Here is a 15,033-nt window from a genome sequence, read left to right as displayed (position 1 = left end):
TCGTTGAACCCTCAGGATCAATGCATACACTGACCCTAAATAAATTAACATTGGGCTTTCCACTGTTTTACGCCCGAACTGCTTGATCTATAAAATGGAGACAAATATTACCAGCTTCTACCACAGACGTGCCATGTTGTTTTGTTTTTCTTATACTCTATATTTACACATGATCTGATAAGGTGAAAGTGCAGGTGTCAAGTGCAAACAAAAGTATATGTAGCACCCTTCTCCCTCTGCCAGAAATTGTTCTCTATTCTTACGTGTGTATTACATATTCTGACACTCCACCACTACTGTTGACAATACAACACCCATTTTCTTTATGATGCCAGTCCCTTACCTGATGAAAGCATGAGAACTGCACCAGGACCCTCTAATCTGTCACAAAGGTTTTCAAGACCTGATTGCATGAAGCCCTGAGCACCTGGTCTGATCTCATAGCTGACTCTGCTTTGAGCCGAACATTGGGTTAGAGACCTCCCAAGAATTATTCTGTGATGGCTACAACCTTAAATTTGCAAGGCCTAACCCTCAGCCATGTGTGGAAACTCATCCAGCTTCCTTCCTCACCTCAGAATAGGCATCCTTACCTTTGCAAGCTCATAACATTATTACTTACCTTCTAGCAGCTGTCTCTCAATTCAGGACATCTGAATGAGTTCACGATTTCTTACAATACCCCTTTGAGGATGCCACTAGCAGATAACTGATAAAAAACCAGCAGCACAGACATAAATTAAAACAATCTGCCCCAGTGTGCTGGTTTTGGCTGGGATAGAGTTAATCTTCTTCACAGTAGCTAGTATGGGGCTATGTTTTGGATTTGTGCTGAAAACAGTGTTGATAATTCAGGGATGTTTGCATTATTGCTGAGCAGTGCTTACACAGAGTCAAGGCCTTTTCTGCTTCTCACCCCACCCCACCAGCGAGTAGGCTGGGGGTGCACAAGGAGTTGGGAGGGGACACAGCCGGGACAGCTGACCCCGACTGCCCAAAGGGACATTCCATACCATAGGACATCATGCTCAGCATATAAAGCTGGGGGAAGAAGAAGGAAGGGGGGGGACGTTCGGAGTGATGGTGTTTGTCTTCCCAAGTAACTGTTACATGTGATGGAGCCCTGCTTTCCTGGAGACGGCTGAACACCTGCTGCTGATGGGAAGCAGTGAATGAATTCCTTGTTTTGCTCTGCTTGCGTGCGTGGCTTTTGCTTCACCTATTAAACTGTCTTTATCTCAAGCCACGAGTTGTCTCACTTTTACCCTTCCATTCTCTCTGCCATCCCACCGCGGTGGAGTGAGCAAGCGGCTGGGTGGTGCTTAGTTGCCAGCTGGGGTTAAACCATGACACCCAGATACAGATAGAGTACGGGAATACTGGAAACCTCAGGAATTATAACATTAAGCATCTTTATGATTTTTTTTTCCCTGCAAGTATACATATTAATGAATTCATCTTGACAGAATCTGAGAGAACATATAGTTATGAGGTATTATGTCAGTGTTCAGAATTAACAGTGATCCAGGTACGTTTTCTGAAGGCAGGATTAGCTGGGCCAATAGACACCATGCACTAAGATAATAAATTACAAGTTATGAAATTATCAACTTATCAACCATCATCATAGAACAGCCCAGGTTGGAAGGGACCTCAAAAGATCATCTTGACCAAACTTACATGGAAAATAATATATTATGAGGGGACAAACAGACAGGGTAAGAGATGATGGCTCAGTTCTAATGCATAAGGGATCCACACAAACATAGCTCTGCTCGTCTCTTTGCTTCACTCCTTATCACTTCTTCCCTGACAGCCAGCTCATACGTGACTGCAGCTTTTAAAAGCCTTTTCACCCATCAATCCCGTCTCTATGCAAAGTCTGATGAGTCACACAAGTTCTCTTGTGTACCAGAAGTGGAAAATGCAAAGTGGCAAAACCAGGTATGCGTTTCTGTTATTGCTGATGCTGGACTGCCCACTGTGAAGAGAGAGGCAAAGACGACAGTGGTAGCCAGGCACTAGGGAGCATCAGGGACGTCCAGCCTAGTTGGACTTCGGTGAGTTTAGTTAGACGAAACACACATTTTAACCACAGTTTCTAGTTAGATAAATTGAAAGCCCCTATCCACACCCAAATAGACTCAAAGGCATTTTACAAAGTGGCAGAGTGCCCAAAACTCTCAAACCACCAAACTCTGGGCACTACTTAACACACAGCTTAGTCACTCACACAGGACCTAGAATAACTGTGCCTTGCAGTCTGCAACTGGTATTTGTTGTAAGGCCTAAATCCTACAACCGACTGTACCATGATGTTTGCCACTTTGCCCAGAAGGTCTTCTGAGTTCTTTTGCAGATAGACTCTGTTCTTTTCGTACGAGCTTTTTAAGGAACTTGGGCATATAAATCCAAGCTAATTTATATAGAAAACATAAATACTATCAGAGGGTTTTATTATTTTATGTCAAAATAAGTTGCAAACTCTTAAACTTGAAAAACATTTAAATGAAGACCAGATTGTGCTCACCAACTGGATGAAGAGTACAATCACAAAAGAAATCTCTTTAAAACAGTTTGAAGGAAGTAGGATGAAAATAACAATGGTTTTGAGTGTTGCATAATGTAGAATAGAGAAAGACTACAAAACAAGCAGCATTTAATTAATTGTTGCAAAATAAACTTTTATAAGGATCTAATTTTTTCCCCTAAATCTTGCTACACATAGCCAAAAAAACCATCCTCCACAATCTTCTTACACCAGTGACTGCCATTAAGGCAGAATAGCTTCCCTAGCTTGGACTTAGGCACTTCCAGAGAACAATTTAGTCATTTAAGTCAGGCAGTAGTTTAACCATTAGCTTAGGTCCACTGCAACTGTGCTCTCCTTCCTTTCATTCACAGGAAGCCCATGGAGCTCGGTCTCCTAATTCAGGGACCTAGGTTAGATGCCTAAAATAAGGGTGTACAAATACCCCTCCTTCCACATATAGTCTTTGAGTCTACCACAATAATGGAGTTGATGGGCAATAGTTAATACTTCATCAATCAGCTGAAAAAGAGTATGTTTCAGACTGGGCAGAAAACTAATACATGTGCAGATTCAGCACCAAAGTAAATGGGATTTATGAAGTACTTATGAAGATGCAAGAAATACAGTGCTTCTGGTTGTCTTCAGTCAGAGGCTGATCATTTTCCCTGTTGCATTCCAACAACAAAATATTTAGTTAAAAGATTTCTGTTAATGTTGTCCTTTCCTTAGTATATCCATCTACAAACTGTCTTAGAAGAACAACAAAGGTAAAATATTCAGAAAAAGCAGGCTGAACAAGTCTGAATATATGCTAACCTGCAACAATATGCTTTCAATCTCTGGGACAAAATTCCCTTTTCATTCATGAAACTTCATTGAATTTAGTGGTGGTGTGTAAATGAGCATAGAAACCTGCTTAGCATGTATTAGTTTTCTGTAAATTTAACAAGATGCATCAAAGGAAGAAATGCCTTCAGATGTCTTTGTTATGTAACACTTAAAAAGCAATGCTTTAAACGTTAGTGAGAAAACTAACACTGCTAAAGTTATAAGAAAACCAGTATGTGTAGCTCATAAATAGACAACATAAAACCACAGTAAGAAAAAAGGTAGAAAAATACAGCAGATTTTTTAAGGTTTGTCTACTAATTTCAATCATCTTTCACTATATGTTTCTCTATGTCTCAAGCATAGGCATACTATGATTTGGTACCACTTAGTCACACTCTGTACTTTTGACAGAATGTTTATAAGTGCCTTTGTACACTTCCCAGCAAATATTGCTGAAAGGAGTTTACAAACCAAAGCAACAAGCTGTACAGAACAGACCATATTTTCCATCTCTTCGTAAGAAGCACAGCAAGGAAAACACATGTGTTAGTAATTGGAAGTGCAGACCAGTATGCAGACCTGGAATACTTAAGTCCTTTTCTTTTAAGTGGCACATCTTCAAAAGAAAAACTTCTTTTAATTCCTACAGTACCAAAAAATGCTAAGGCAAAAGACAGATGCACAGACTTAATTTGCTAAAAAGTTACAAAATTATGGCCAGAATAGTGGCTTAACTTGGTATCCAGTTTCCATTTCTCCTCTGATGTCTGTAAGATGTTGGCACAATCACTTCTGGCTAGAGGTCTGACTGCCAGACCAACAAATTGCTCACTTCAATGTCTGAGCAGACCCAAGAAAGCAGGTTTAGCAGTAACACTGTTAGCATCACAAAAGAGCAGAAAGGCCCTTCCTTTTGGCCAAGATAATTTCAAAACAGAGACATTCTACTTTAGTACTGGAAACTGCACTCACATGTATTTTAAACTGTCACATGAAGTATTCAGAGGCTACTGTATTCTGTTCAGATTATTGCAGTCTTGTAATTTCTGTGTGTGTATGTATGTATATATACACACACAGTTTCTAGATTAAATCTTTTTAAATAAAATAGCGTCACACTTGGTGTGTTCAAACAGGTGGATTGGAAAAGCAGGGATGCTGAATTTAATAATACGGTGCTGAAAGTGCTACTCAGCTGTGCAAACAGATCTGCTTGCTCCCATTGTCACAGCATGGCTTTTGAAAGCCACCAGAATGAGAAAAAGTTCACCAAAACATACTGACAAAATATTTTCTCAATTAAATAAATATGGACACTGTGGAAATTTTTACATACTATTTCTAGTGGGCTAATGTTTAGGAAGTTCAGTCACAGATCTGAACCACTATGCCAAGCACTGTACAAATACCTACCAAAAAGTGGAACCTCATCTATAAATGTGAAGGGTACTAAATGAAATATAGTCTGTATTTGATGTGAAAGATTTTGAAATCTGTGGAAATGCCCCTGTTGGGCACCTGAAGTCTCTTCAAGAACAGACTCTTAATTAGGTGTATGCATGTATTTCTAATCCTTTGTATCCTGAGAAAGACCCTCCTCTAAAATTCAGTATACAAGTGTTTCATTACAGGATTTGGCTTTGATTCACTTCCACTGACAAATTGGGGGAAAAAGCTTGCTGTACACTGTCCTGATTTACGGTACCTCCTTTGTTTTTTCATTAGAGAGAATGTAACAGATGTCAACATAAGCTGAGGAGTTAGTATGAACAAAAAACCCCACTGTCCTATTCCTACCTCTTGGCCATTTCAGAATTGCTATAAACAGATTGACCGCAACACAGCTGTGGTTTGAAGTAACGTGCGCAGAGCCATTGTTAGTTTTACCATTTAGCATGACACATTGCAGTACACCCTAACCTTTCAGATTTTACTCAGGTTTCTTCTTCAGATATCCATTCTCATGATACAATTTGCTACTGTCCGCTAAATCGCATAACATAATCAACACTTTTTACTGAATATATTCAAGCAGGACAGTTGTTGAGAGAAAGGTAGAAGAAAGAACTGAACTTAGTTACCTCAGGGGACAGCCTAGGTGTTTATTATAAATTTAAGACAAAAGTAAATACGTATATTGCATTACTGCTATTTGTGACCATTGGCAGCCAAATGTTTACCATTTTCTTGCTATGTGAAGAGACAGCCTTGATGAACCACACTGCAAATGAATAATCATGAAATCACGAGACCAACTTACCAAAAATTAACTTGAACAAGAATCTGGCCTGTGTTTTTAAGACTACCTATTTGACATAGGTTTGTGATCTTGAGCCTGTAAGCTGACCTATCTGTTCCTCATCTTCTTGAGTGGTAGAAAAGTTAAAGCTGCAGAAGTGAAATATTAGGGATTATTTGTAATTCTCAACTATACATGAAAATGTTTTCTTCCATTTACATCTCTTCTTTAAAATTTTCAGAGTTTTCAGGGCTTTATTTTCACTAAGGCTCCTATCTGGCAAAATCAGAGGAATGTAAGTTGATGCTTAAATTTAAGCTTGAAGTGCTAAACAGGAACAGCAATGAAACCACACCATTTATAGAAAGTCTTCAGGTAATTCATACTGCAAAATAGCCTTTTTAGTATTTTGCAAGTAGCTTCCAGTGCAGAACCTAACTATGCAAAAAAACCCCACCACCATAAACAAACAAGCAAACCAGCTACAACCTCCGACCTGAAGAAACACAGGCAAGACTGCAGACAGATGATCTAACAGCACTTCGCACAGTAAGCTTTGAAAATTATATGGTGGGCTTGTAGAGGCTTTATACCACCTCTGAATGAAAAAGCACAGGAAGAGCTTATTCTTCTGTGTTCAATACTGCATAAAAAAATTGTCACAGAGGCTCTAAAATAAAATGCATGAGATGTTGAGATGTTAGAACTTCACCTCAAACAGTACGAATTCACTTGCTGCCAGCTCTACAGAGCGAAAAATAAGAAAAGGAAGTGGAGAACATACTGTTAGGCCTGATAGCAGAATCAGAGCTACCCTTCCTGAAGCAAAAATTACTTTGGCAAACAAATCAGTAAAAGATGGCTCTCCTCTCTCTTTTGTATTTTCACAACAGAGATGACATCCAGTACTCACCGAGATTTGGCTGAGACATTGCCATAGACCTCTGTGGTATTGGTGTGGAAGTAGCTGCAGGATGGTGGCTCATGTGATTCAGCGGTTGGTTCATGGTTTTTCGAGGATCTTGCCATGTTGTAATTTTTTCTATGTGACTGAGAAAGAAAACATAAAACACAAGCTTAACACAAAATACCTGAGTATATAATATACATGGTTAGGCATAATGTCATGAAAGTCCTATTTGCTTTTCTTATCCCACGTTTTTCCACCCTTCTCATCTCACCCTAACCCACTTGAAATTATCTATCTTCTTGTCATTTATTTTTTCTTCTGATCTTCTGCCCCTGCCATTCTCACTTTTTATGCACTACTGTTGAATAATTACTTTTACTTGAACAACTAGTGAATTCTATTATGATATTGAAAATCTGTAATACACACTCATCTTCCAGATTATTTAATTGTCCAAAAGTTGTTTACTCTTGTCCTACCAGACTTTTTCCACATACTCAAATATATGGCCATTCTTCATTCAGCAATATATGGTCATTTTGCTGAGTTTTGAAAAGACAAGTGTTTGTCTTGCCAAATCCAACTGCTTTGTTCCTTACCACACCATGAAAACTAGTCTGTCTGTATGTCTCCAAGAATATCAGAATATATTCTCATTACCAAAAGGGGCAGATTATGTCCTCATGACTCGTGTCATCACCAATTTCTCTGTAAAGGCACTAATAGTTTTTCTTGCAATGTAGTCAATGTAGGTCAACAATGTATCTACCACTCTAGTATGTAAATCCTGATGTACCTATATTACCCCGAAAACAATGGAATAGTGCATAAATCTGCATGAGATTTTACAGTGAGATAACTATAAAGTGTGACCTCTGTAAAAAGGTTTTTGCCACGGAATACAGTGGTGAAGGAACTGTGCTTTTGTTGCAACTGAAGGTTTTCACTGAAATGCATCAGTTTTGAAAGAAACTTATGAGGACAAAGATTTTAAGGATCGGCATGTAATTCTATTTGAAACGAGAAAAGACAAAGGAACTATCTTAAAGCAATCAATAGTCTGGTATCTATCTAGGGACTGCCTGGTTCCATGTCCAGTTTTTGTCCAACTGACTAACCAGGCTACTGACTACTGGCTGGACTTGGATGGGTTTTCCTCTAGTAGTTTTTTGTTAGAAACCTTTAAAAGAGAGAAGCCTTTAAGAAGAACATGTAAAGAAGGATAAAAATTTAAATATTCTGTGTCTGGAAAACCATGCCAATACACCTTTCATAAAAGCACAGTCTAACATCATCTTTACTGAACTAAGTCTCAAACTCGTCACTGCTACTTTCACCTACATTATTCGCATTGCCATTACTGCTGTGGCCACTCCACACCTTCAGACTCAGCTGATCACCAGCACTATTTCACAAGCAAGTTTCCGTCTATTGTGATGTTACCACATCCAAACTCTTTACAGTAAGTCTCTGATATTACCAAAAACAATGTGAATTACAAGCAGGAAAGAAAAAAGAACAACCTGAACCATTTTTTAAAGAACGGAAAAAAGTGACACCGTCTTTATTTAGCCTGTAGCCATTTTCTTTTCCTAATATTTTACATTTAAAGTACAGTTCCAAAACTGTAACTGAAGATCACACTTTCACTTCGATGCTCGTCTAAAACTCAGCCTTGAAGCTGTTGAGTCACTTCCTTTCTTCATATCTTCTAGAATATGTTTGTTATCATTCACAATGAAACCACCCACCATTGCTTCTCCCTAGCATTAAAACACTCTATTCTCCCCTCATTGTAAACCTTTATTATATTTTAGCTTTTCTTCTTTTTACTCTTACTTTTCAAGTATAAGAATTCTTGTATCCAGTTCAGTTAAATGATCTTCTCCGAAAATTAAGAAATGGCATTCTGAATGAAAGATGAAGATAAATTGGGCAATGTTTTCTGTTAAGTCCTAATTGTGCCTAAATGAGATGAAAAGCATTTTTATTTGAAGTTCCATTGTTTTGTTTCTGGCATTGTAATTCAAATAAAGAAGCTACACTTAATCAAAGCTATGAATTTTGGAATACCAACATATAATAGAAAAGATTTTTCCCCAAATACTGAGAAACATATTTTTAAGCATGAGCTTTAGTGATTAAATAAATACTGTCTTGATGAAGCTCATATCAAAACGCATTTCTCACTTAAAACTTTTTTTTACATATAAAACTGTAGAACTTAAGCAAAAAGCTTAAAATTAAATCAGACTTTTTTTCCTGTAATGTTCACCTCTAAAAACTGAAAGCACAAATTCCTGTTAGGAAAACTTGAAGCACAAGTTAAAGTATTTATGAAGTCAGTTGTATTAAGCAATCTGTAACTTGTTTGAACATATTCCTCACTCTAACTACTAATCTGGAACCTTCAACTAGAACTGGCAATTACGTACAATGAGCAATAACAGGAAGGGCTCTTAACAAAAAGACACACTAGAATACCAAAATGGTCAACTTCAAAATTCTGTTTTGTTATCAAAGTTCCTTTCAGCAGTGGCTGCTCTGTTCTTTGATGCTCCTGTCTTTGACAGCCACATCCCCGGACAGGGACATGACCAGGTCACGGCACGCGCCTGTCCTCTCCTTCCTCTACCACTCAGCCGGAGAGCATTGCAGCGAACAAGGACATTGACCTAAAGATAAGGAAACGCACATAGCCCTAGTCTGTACCCCGTCATGGTCCTACAGGCAGCTGGAAGTTCCCTGTAGCCGTGGACAAAGGGAGCTCCGCAGCACCCACGGTCTCTGTACTCCGTCATGGTCCTACAGGCAGCTGGAAGCTCCCCATAGCCATAGGCAACGGGAGCTCCACAGCACCCACCATATCTGTGTGAAACTTATCTCAAAATAAAGTTTGATATTCGTGGTTTTTTACTCGTGAAAGGGCTGGAAGGCATGTCCTGTGAGGAGCGGCTAAGGACTCTGGGTTTGTCTAGTTTGGAGAAAAGGAGGCTGATTGCTCTCTACAGCTTCCTGAGGAGGGGATGTGGAGAGGGAGGTGCTGATCTCTTCTCCCTGGGATCCAGGGACAGGACGCCTGGGAATGGTTCAAAGCTGCATCCATCGGGAGATTTAGACTGCACATTATTAGTAAGCATTTCTTTACAGAGAGCGTGGTCAAACACTGGAACAGGCTTCCTAGAGAGATGGTCGATGCCCCACGCCTGCCTGTGTTTAAGAGGCATGTGGACAATGCCCTTAACAATATGCTTTAACACTGGGTCAGCCCTGAAGTGGTCACACAGTTGGACCAAATGATCGTTGTAGGTCCCTTCCAACTGAACTATTCTGTTCTGTTCTATTCTATTCAGTAGCCCAAAGAGACCCACTGCTGTCTTAAAAACGTTCATGTTTTGTTCCTGCGCTACCTCCTGCTGAATAAATGGACTGTCACATGCTCAGCAAAGAGCTCCACTTCTCCAGTCTTGAAGAGGCATCTTCAAGAGGTTCTGAAATATCATGTTCAGGGATGCATTCAAGAGAAAGAGCCTTCATCTCCTGGGAAAAATTGAATTAAGAAACCTGCCCAAGAAATTCAGAACATTTTCTTTTTAAAGTACAGATTTTCTCTATAAACAGGAAAAAAGAGATTTTGAACAAAAGCAGTATTAGTTTTCAGCTACAGTTTACGACTGGTTGCTCTGCATAGCAATTTGCAGAACATTTTTATTTTTTCTTTCTCACATGTGAGAAGTAGGGCAATGACAACCATTTAGCAATGCTTCTTAACTTACAGAAGAACTGAAAAATTCATCAAAAAATGTAAGGATCATAGATCTTAAAGAATCCAACTGCATTTAAAACAAAACAAAGCACAGGAATTTTCTGTGTAAACATGATAACTTCTCAGCAGCGATAGCCAGGATCCACGATTGGCCTTGCTTACCCTTCTTGGTGCCATCCCGGCAGTGTACAAACATACCTTCTTCATTAAAAAACATGCAGACACAGTGTCTGAAACAGAACCCTCAAATATGGCATTGATATTATGATTCAAGATCAAGTAATGGCTGGTTGTTACTAGAATTTATTACTATGACCACTAAACCAATTTGGTTTTATCCAGTTATTAAAGAAAAGGCTGTTAAACACTAGACAATGCTTATTTAACAACTTAAGATAGTAGAATTGAAAATCCAACAATTCTTTAAAATCAGACTAAGATTCTAAAATAAAGAGCTTGGTTTCAGGCCAGAGAAGCCTCCCCCCACCCTGATGCCCACTGCTGATGTAAATCCCCCCCTTTATTTCTACATAAGTATCGAGAAGGTTATGTTAAACCTTTGCAGAAACAGGTACTGGTTCATTCCACTTGAAATGTATTGGATTTATACTGGGATAACAGATTTTGTCCCAGTATCTTTTTATTTATACAGGAGAATAAAGGAAAATGTAGCAGTGACAGAAATTAGCCTTTTTTAGATCCTTACAGCCTCCTGGGTATCAGAACTGACAAAATTCAATTCAGAACAGCCTCTTTTTTCTTAAAGGCCAATGGGGAAAACATTAAACATTACAGGTGATTTTCAAACACTAAAATGCAGAATACTGTCCTAAAATTCAGGACCCTCATCATTAAAATCAATTCAAAGGCAGTTACCAGTCTACAATCACCAAATGACACGTGGCTCCCATCCATAACCCTGTTACAAACGTTCAGTAATGCACACTGTGGTGAGCAGCCAGATCAGATTCAGTCACAATGAGCAGGCATAAGAGTAGCATTTAGCTCTGGACTGTCCATAGGACTGGGGTTTTTTTTTAAAGTATGACACAGTCCAATGTTAGAGTAAGTCAGACTGAAGCTGCGATTTCATGACTGGCTGAGGACAACCCAAGTCCATGCTGCTGGTGAGAGGGAAGTCCCATGTCTCCAGCCATGTGTTCGCATCCCTTTTCTTGGGCTGATGCTAGTGATCCCGCAGTCGTGCAGCCTGCCAGATCAGGCTAAGCAAACCCTCACAGCTAATACTAATTTCTTATTCTTTTCTGTTTTGCCGATTCTGTTTTTGCTGGACTCTCATCCAACCAGCTGTATGGTTGCATGAGGAAGGGAGAGGCAATTCAGAGCCTTAGTGGCGGAAGAGCAGTATTTTTGATTGTGAAACCACACCCTTTTACCATTGTTTATTTCAACCCTGGAAAAAAATAATTTCACTCATACGTGTGAAATTTCATTGCAATGAAGACCATTTATTCAGCTCTGAAATGTGTATCTGTACACAAGAAAGAAAAACACTAGAGAGAGAACCCCTAAATATCCTTATCTGGGATTGTATCAATCCATCTGTTCCTTGTTTTATTATTTCCAGAACTACTAATCCCAGAAGGATTTTTTTCTTGGCATACATCACATAGCCTACAACAACAAGACAGAAAACAAAGCTTCAGACCAAGGCAAGTAACATAGGCTAGAAATCTTGCCTTCATTGTTAAACTGTACTACATGGGTGACCCACTTGGAAGACAGTAAAACTTTTACTTCTCCCAACATCTGAGCTTTACACTGGTACTGGACAAAGATTAAGCATCTAACTTTCAGGATCACTGAGACAATTAGGTATCACTGTGTTAAACCCCTGGTCTAAGTGTCCCCTAAGGCACTGGCTTGTATGCTAGTTCTACCCACTTTATCAATGGAATTATATTGTTATAAATCACTTTACACACTTAATTCTGGTGTAGCAGCATCTATACAGAAAGATAACCTGTTACACTAAATCTGTCTGAATTAATACTTAATAAATACCACAAAAACATCTTTCTTTCATTGAGTCCTAAGAGCTATATTCTGGTTCTGTAAATTGTAATAAGTTTCCACTTCCCTTAAGAAAAAAGTATTTTTCTGTAATTGCTAGTTTATGCTTTTAATTTTTGCATAATTTTCTGCAAATGATAATAACATTTTAATTTTCAAAAGTTTTTCATAAAATAGCTCCAACGTTATGCAAATAATATTTTTCAATTTCCCTTGTCGTTTTTACTTTCCTTTTTCCCCTAAAAGGCAGGGGGAGAGGAAAATAGGAGATGGAACAATAACACGATTTTTGTTTAGAAACGTATATGAATAAAAAGTGCTGATCACATTTAAATACACTTTATGTAACAAGTATTACTATACTGATTGCTCAACCAAAGATGAAGCTGAAACTCAATGTCTGAACAATTCTAAAAAAGACTAATTTTATGAGTGCTCTAAATCTCTAATTATTTGCTCTTTTATTATTATTATATTCTACTATTATTATACATCTATTATTACCTCTTCTATTGCATGCCATTTTCTGTTCATCATCTACACACATTATCGAAAGAGACAGCCTAACAGTTTGGGAGAGAATTAGTGAAACAGTTCTTTGCTATAAATTTTGAAGATAAGTGTCTCCATTACATGTGTATGAATCCAAAGAGGAGGAGCCCCAAACTTTAAAGATACCTTGCCTAATCTATAATATTGAAGCTTCACTACGAAGTAGAGAGAACTGCTATGTAGAAACGTAATGAACTTTTAAGACTTGTTTTCATAAGATTCTTATTTGAGGAATATTCAAACACATGACAAAGTAGCCCCAAAATACATATTCAAATTCTCACTTTCAAGTTTTTCAAAAGCAATATTTGCATTTCTTATTATTATAAATCCTATTATCAGAGCAGGCCATTTCTCAACAAGGTCTTCATTCATAAATAAGCAGGGTAGGAAAGAAGTTAAAAGTTCCTTTTAACTTCTATTTCTGCATCACAGGTGAGACTGATGGGGGATCTTCATAGGCAAACAAGAAGTTTCAGTGTTCCCACCGAAATCAAGGAAAGTTAAATATTTACAGCTCAAATCAGATACACCAAGTATCTGTCAAGTATGACACAGAACATGCTATTATAAACGCCGCCTCTAAGCTGCCCAAATCACAGCATTCACATCCATGAGGTCCTATGATGCACAAGCTCCATAAGTGGTAAACTGTATCCTAATGGTGGCCCCTCATCAGAGAAAAATTAAAGCAAAGCTCGGATCTAAACAACTCAGTATTTTACTAGGACTTTTTGATTCTGTTCCACCTGTTGTACCTTAGGCTTTTGTTAAATGCTTTCTGTTTGGGTGTCTGCTTCCCACTTTGAAATGTCGATGTTCTTCAGAATTTGTGCTACTGCTGTGTACTGCATTTTTTAACTGCTAGGCTCTAATCCCTGACTTCCACTGTAGCCTTGCCAAGACAGCTCAGTTAGTTTAAATTAGCAAGCAGCAGCATGAAGTATACTAATTCTCTTTCTGCTTGTACTAACTCCAACAACAAACGTATCTCGGTGGGTTCTATTTTCAGGCCATATTTTTTTTTCTAGTATTATGAAATTCAGATCTACTCATCTAAAAAGGTTTAAGGGGAATCGAGGAGAAAGAACTGATTTGAAATACATGATTCCGTTAGTGCGCTCTCACCTGAAATAACACAAACTTGGAGTTTGGCTAACACTGTAGTACTTGTATGGGGTCCTTTATCAGGGCTTTGTCATAGGGACTGAGAGAGGGGATTTTGCGACTGAGCCACATCAAAGTAAAGCTGCTTCAGGGCAAGTGGGAAGCTGATGACTCATCAGCACGAACAGCCCTCATGTTCTGACTCATTAACTGCTCCGAACAGGGCCACAGCTCCCACTGCGCTGGAGCACATCCAGTCATCCGCTTCCGGCTACACCACCATGGCTAAACATTGGGAAATCTGTTTACATCTCCGCAAGCAGAGCCAAATCATTGCCCAACCTTTTCTCTCTGTCCCTCTGTTCCTTGTAAACAAAAAAGGGACAAAAAGGAAGCTTGTCTCAAGTAAGAGTCCGCTCGCAGTGCTTTGACACTGCATGATGTGGCAGATACACTTCTATACAGATGGAAAGTTTTTTAAATTTAAGAAAATTACCTTGAGGCCACAACATCCCAGTCTATTGTGTGAGCTTGCTCATGGTACTGCAGTGCAATTTCTGGTAAAACTACAGCCAGAGCCAAACCACACAGTATTTCAGTAACCATTATCATGCAGGATCTAGCAGCAAAAGAGAAATTGTGTATAAGCTTTTAGTGCCTTAGAAACTTACTTTAAAACATGCTGGTATAAAACAATCTATTGACACAAACCAGAGATGCTCCAGTAACTACAGGAACAGCTTCCCCCTCCGGCCCTGCCAATGGCCTCAGACACTCTCAAGTAGGGCTCCCTCTCACAAGGCAAGGTGGGTTTTCTCCAGAGTAGGAGCTAGTAATTTAGGCCCTCTCTCTCTGATCCTGATCAAAGCAACCATTAGTATCACAAGTCAGCTGGCCCAGGATTCTTGAGAGACCACGACCCACACGAGCAGCCCGCCTTCACCGTGACCACCAGTTCAGCATGGCCCCAGCGCAGCCTGAAGACAACTAGCGGAAATAACAAAGAAAAATTCACGTTCGTTTTCGTGAATGCCTTCATCTGTGTAGGGGCCTAACCCACA

General features: G+C 39.0%; 1 protein-coding gene across 1 annotated transcript in view; it reads right to left on the bottom strand.

The window, feature by feature from the left end:
• Window positions 1–15,033, bottom strand: part of WWTR1 (WW domain containing transcription regulator 1) — a 78,885-nt gene that overhangs the window by 25,495 nt on the left and 38,357 nt on the right. The window contains exon 2 of the mRNA XM_050902540.1: window positions 6,517–6,653. Coding sequence (XP_050758497.1) covers window positions 6,517–6,653 — 137 coding nt within the window. The remainder of the gene's footprint in view (window positions 1–6,516; window positions 6,654–15,033) is intronic.

This window comes from Gymnogyps californianus, chromosome 10 (genome assembly GCF_018139145.2).
Source record: "Gymnogyps californianus isolate 813 chromosome 10, ASM1813914v2, whole genome shotgun sequence".
Taxonomy (NCBI): domain Eukaryota; kingdom Metazoa; phylum Chordata; class Aves; order Accipitriformes; family Cathartidae; genus Gymnogyps; species Gymnogyps californianus.
This window is presented reverse-complemented; position numbering and strand designations above follow the sequence as displayed.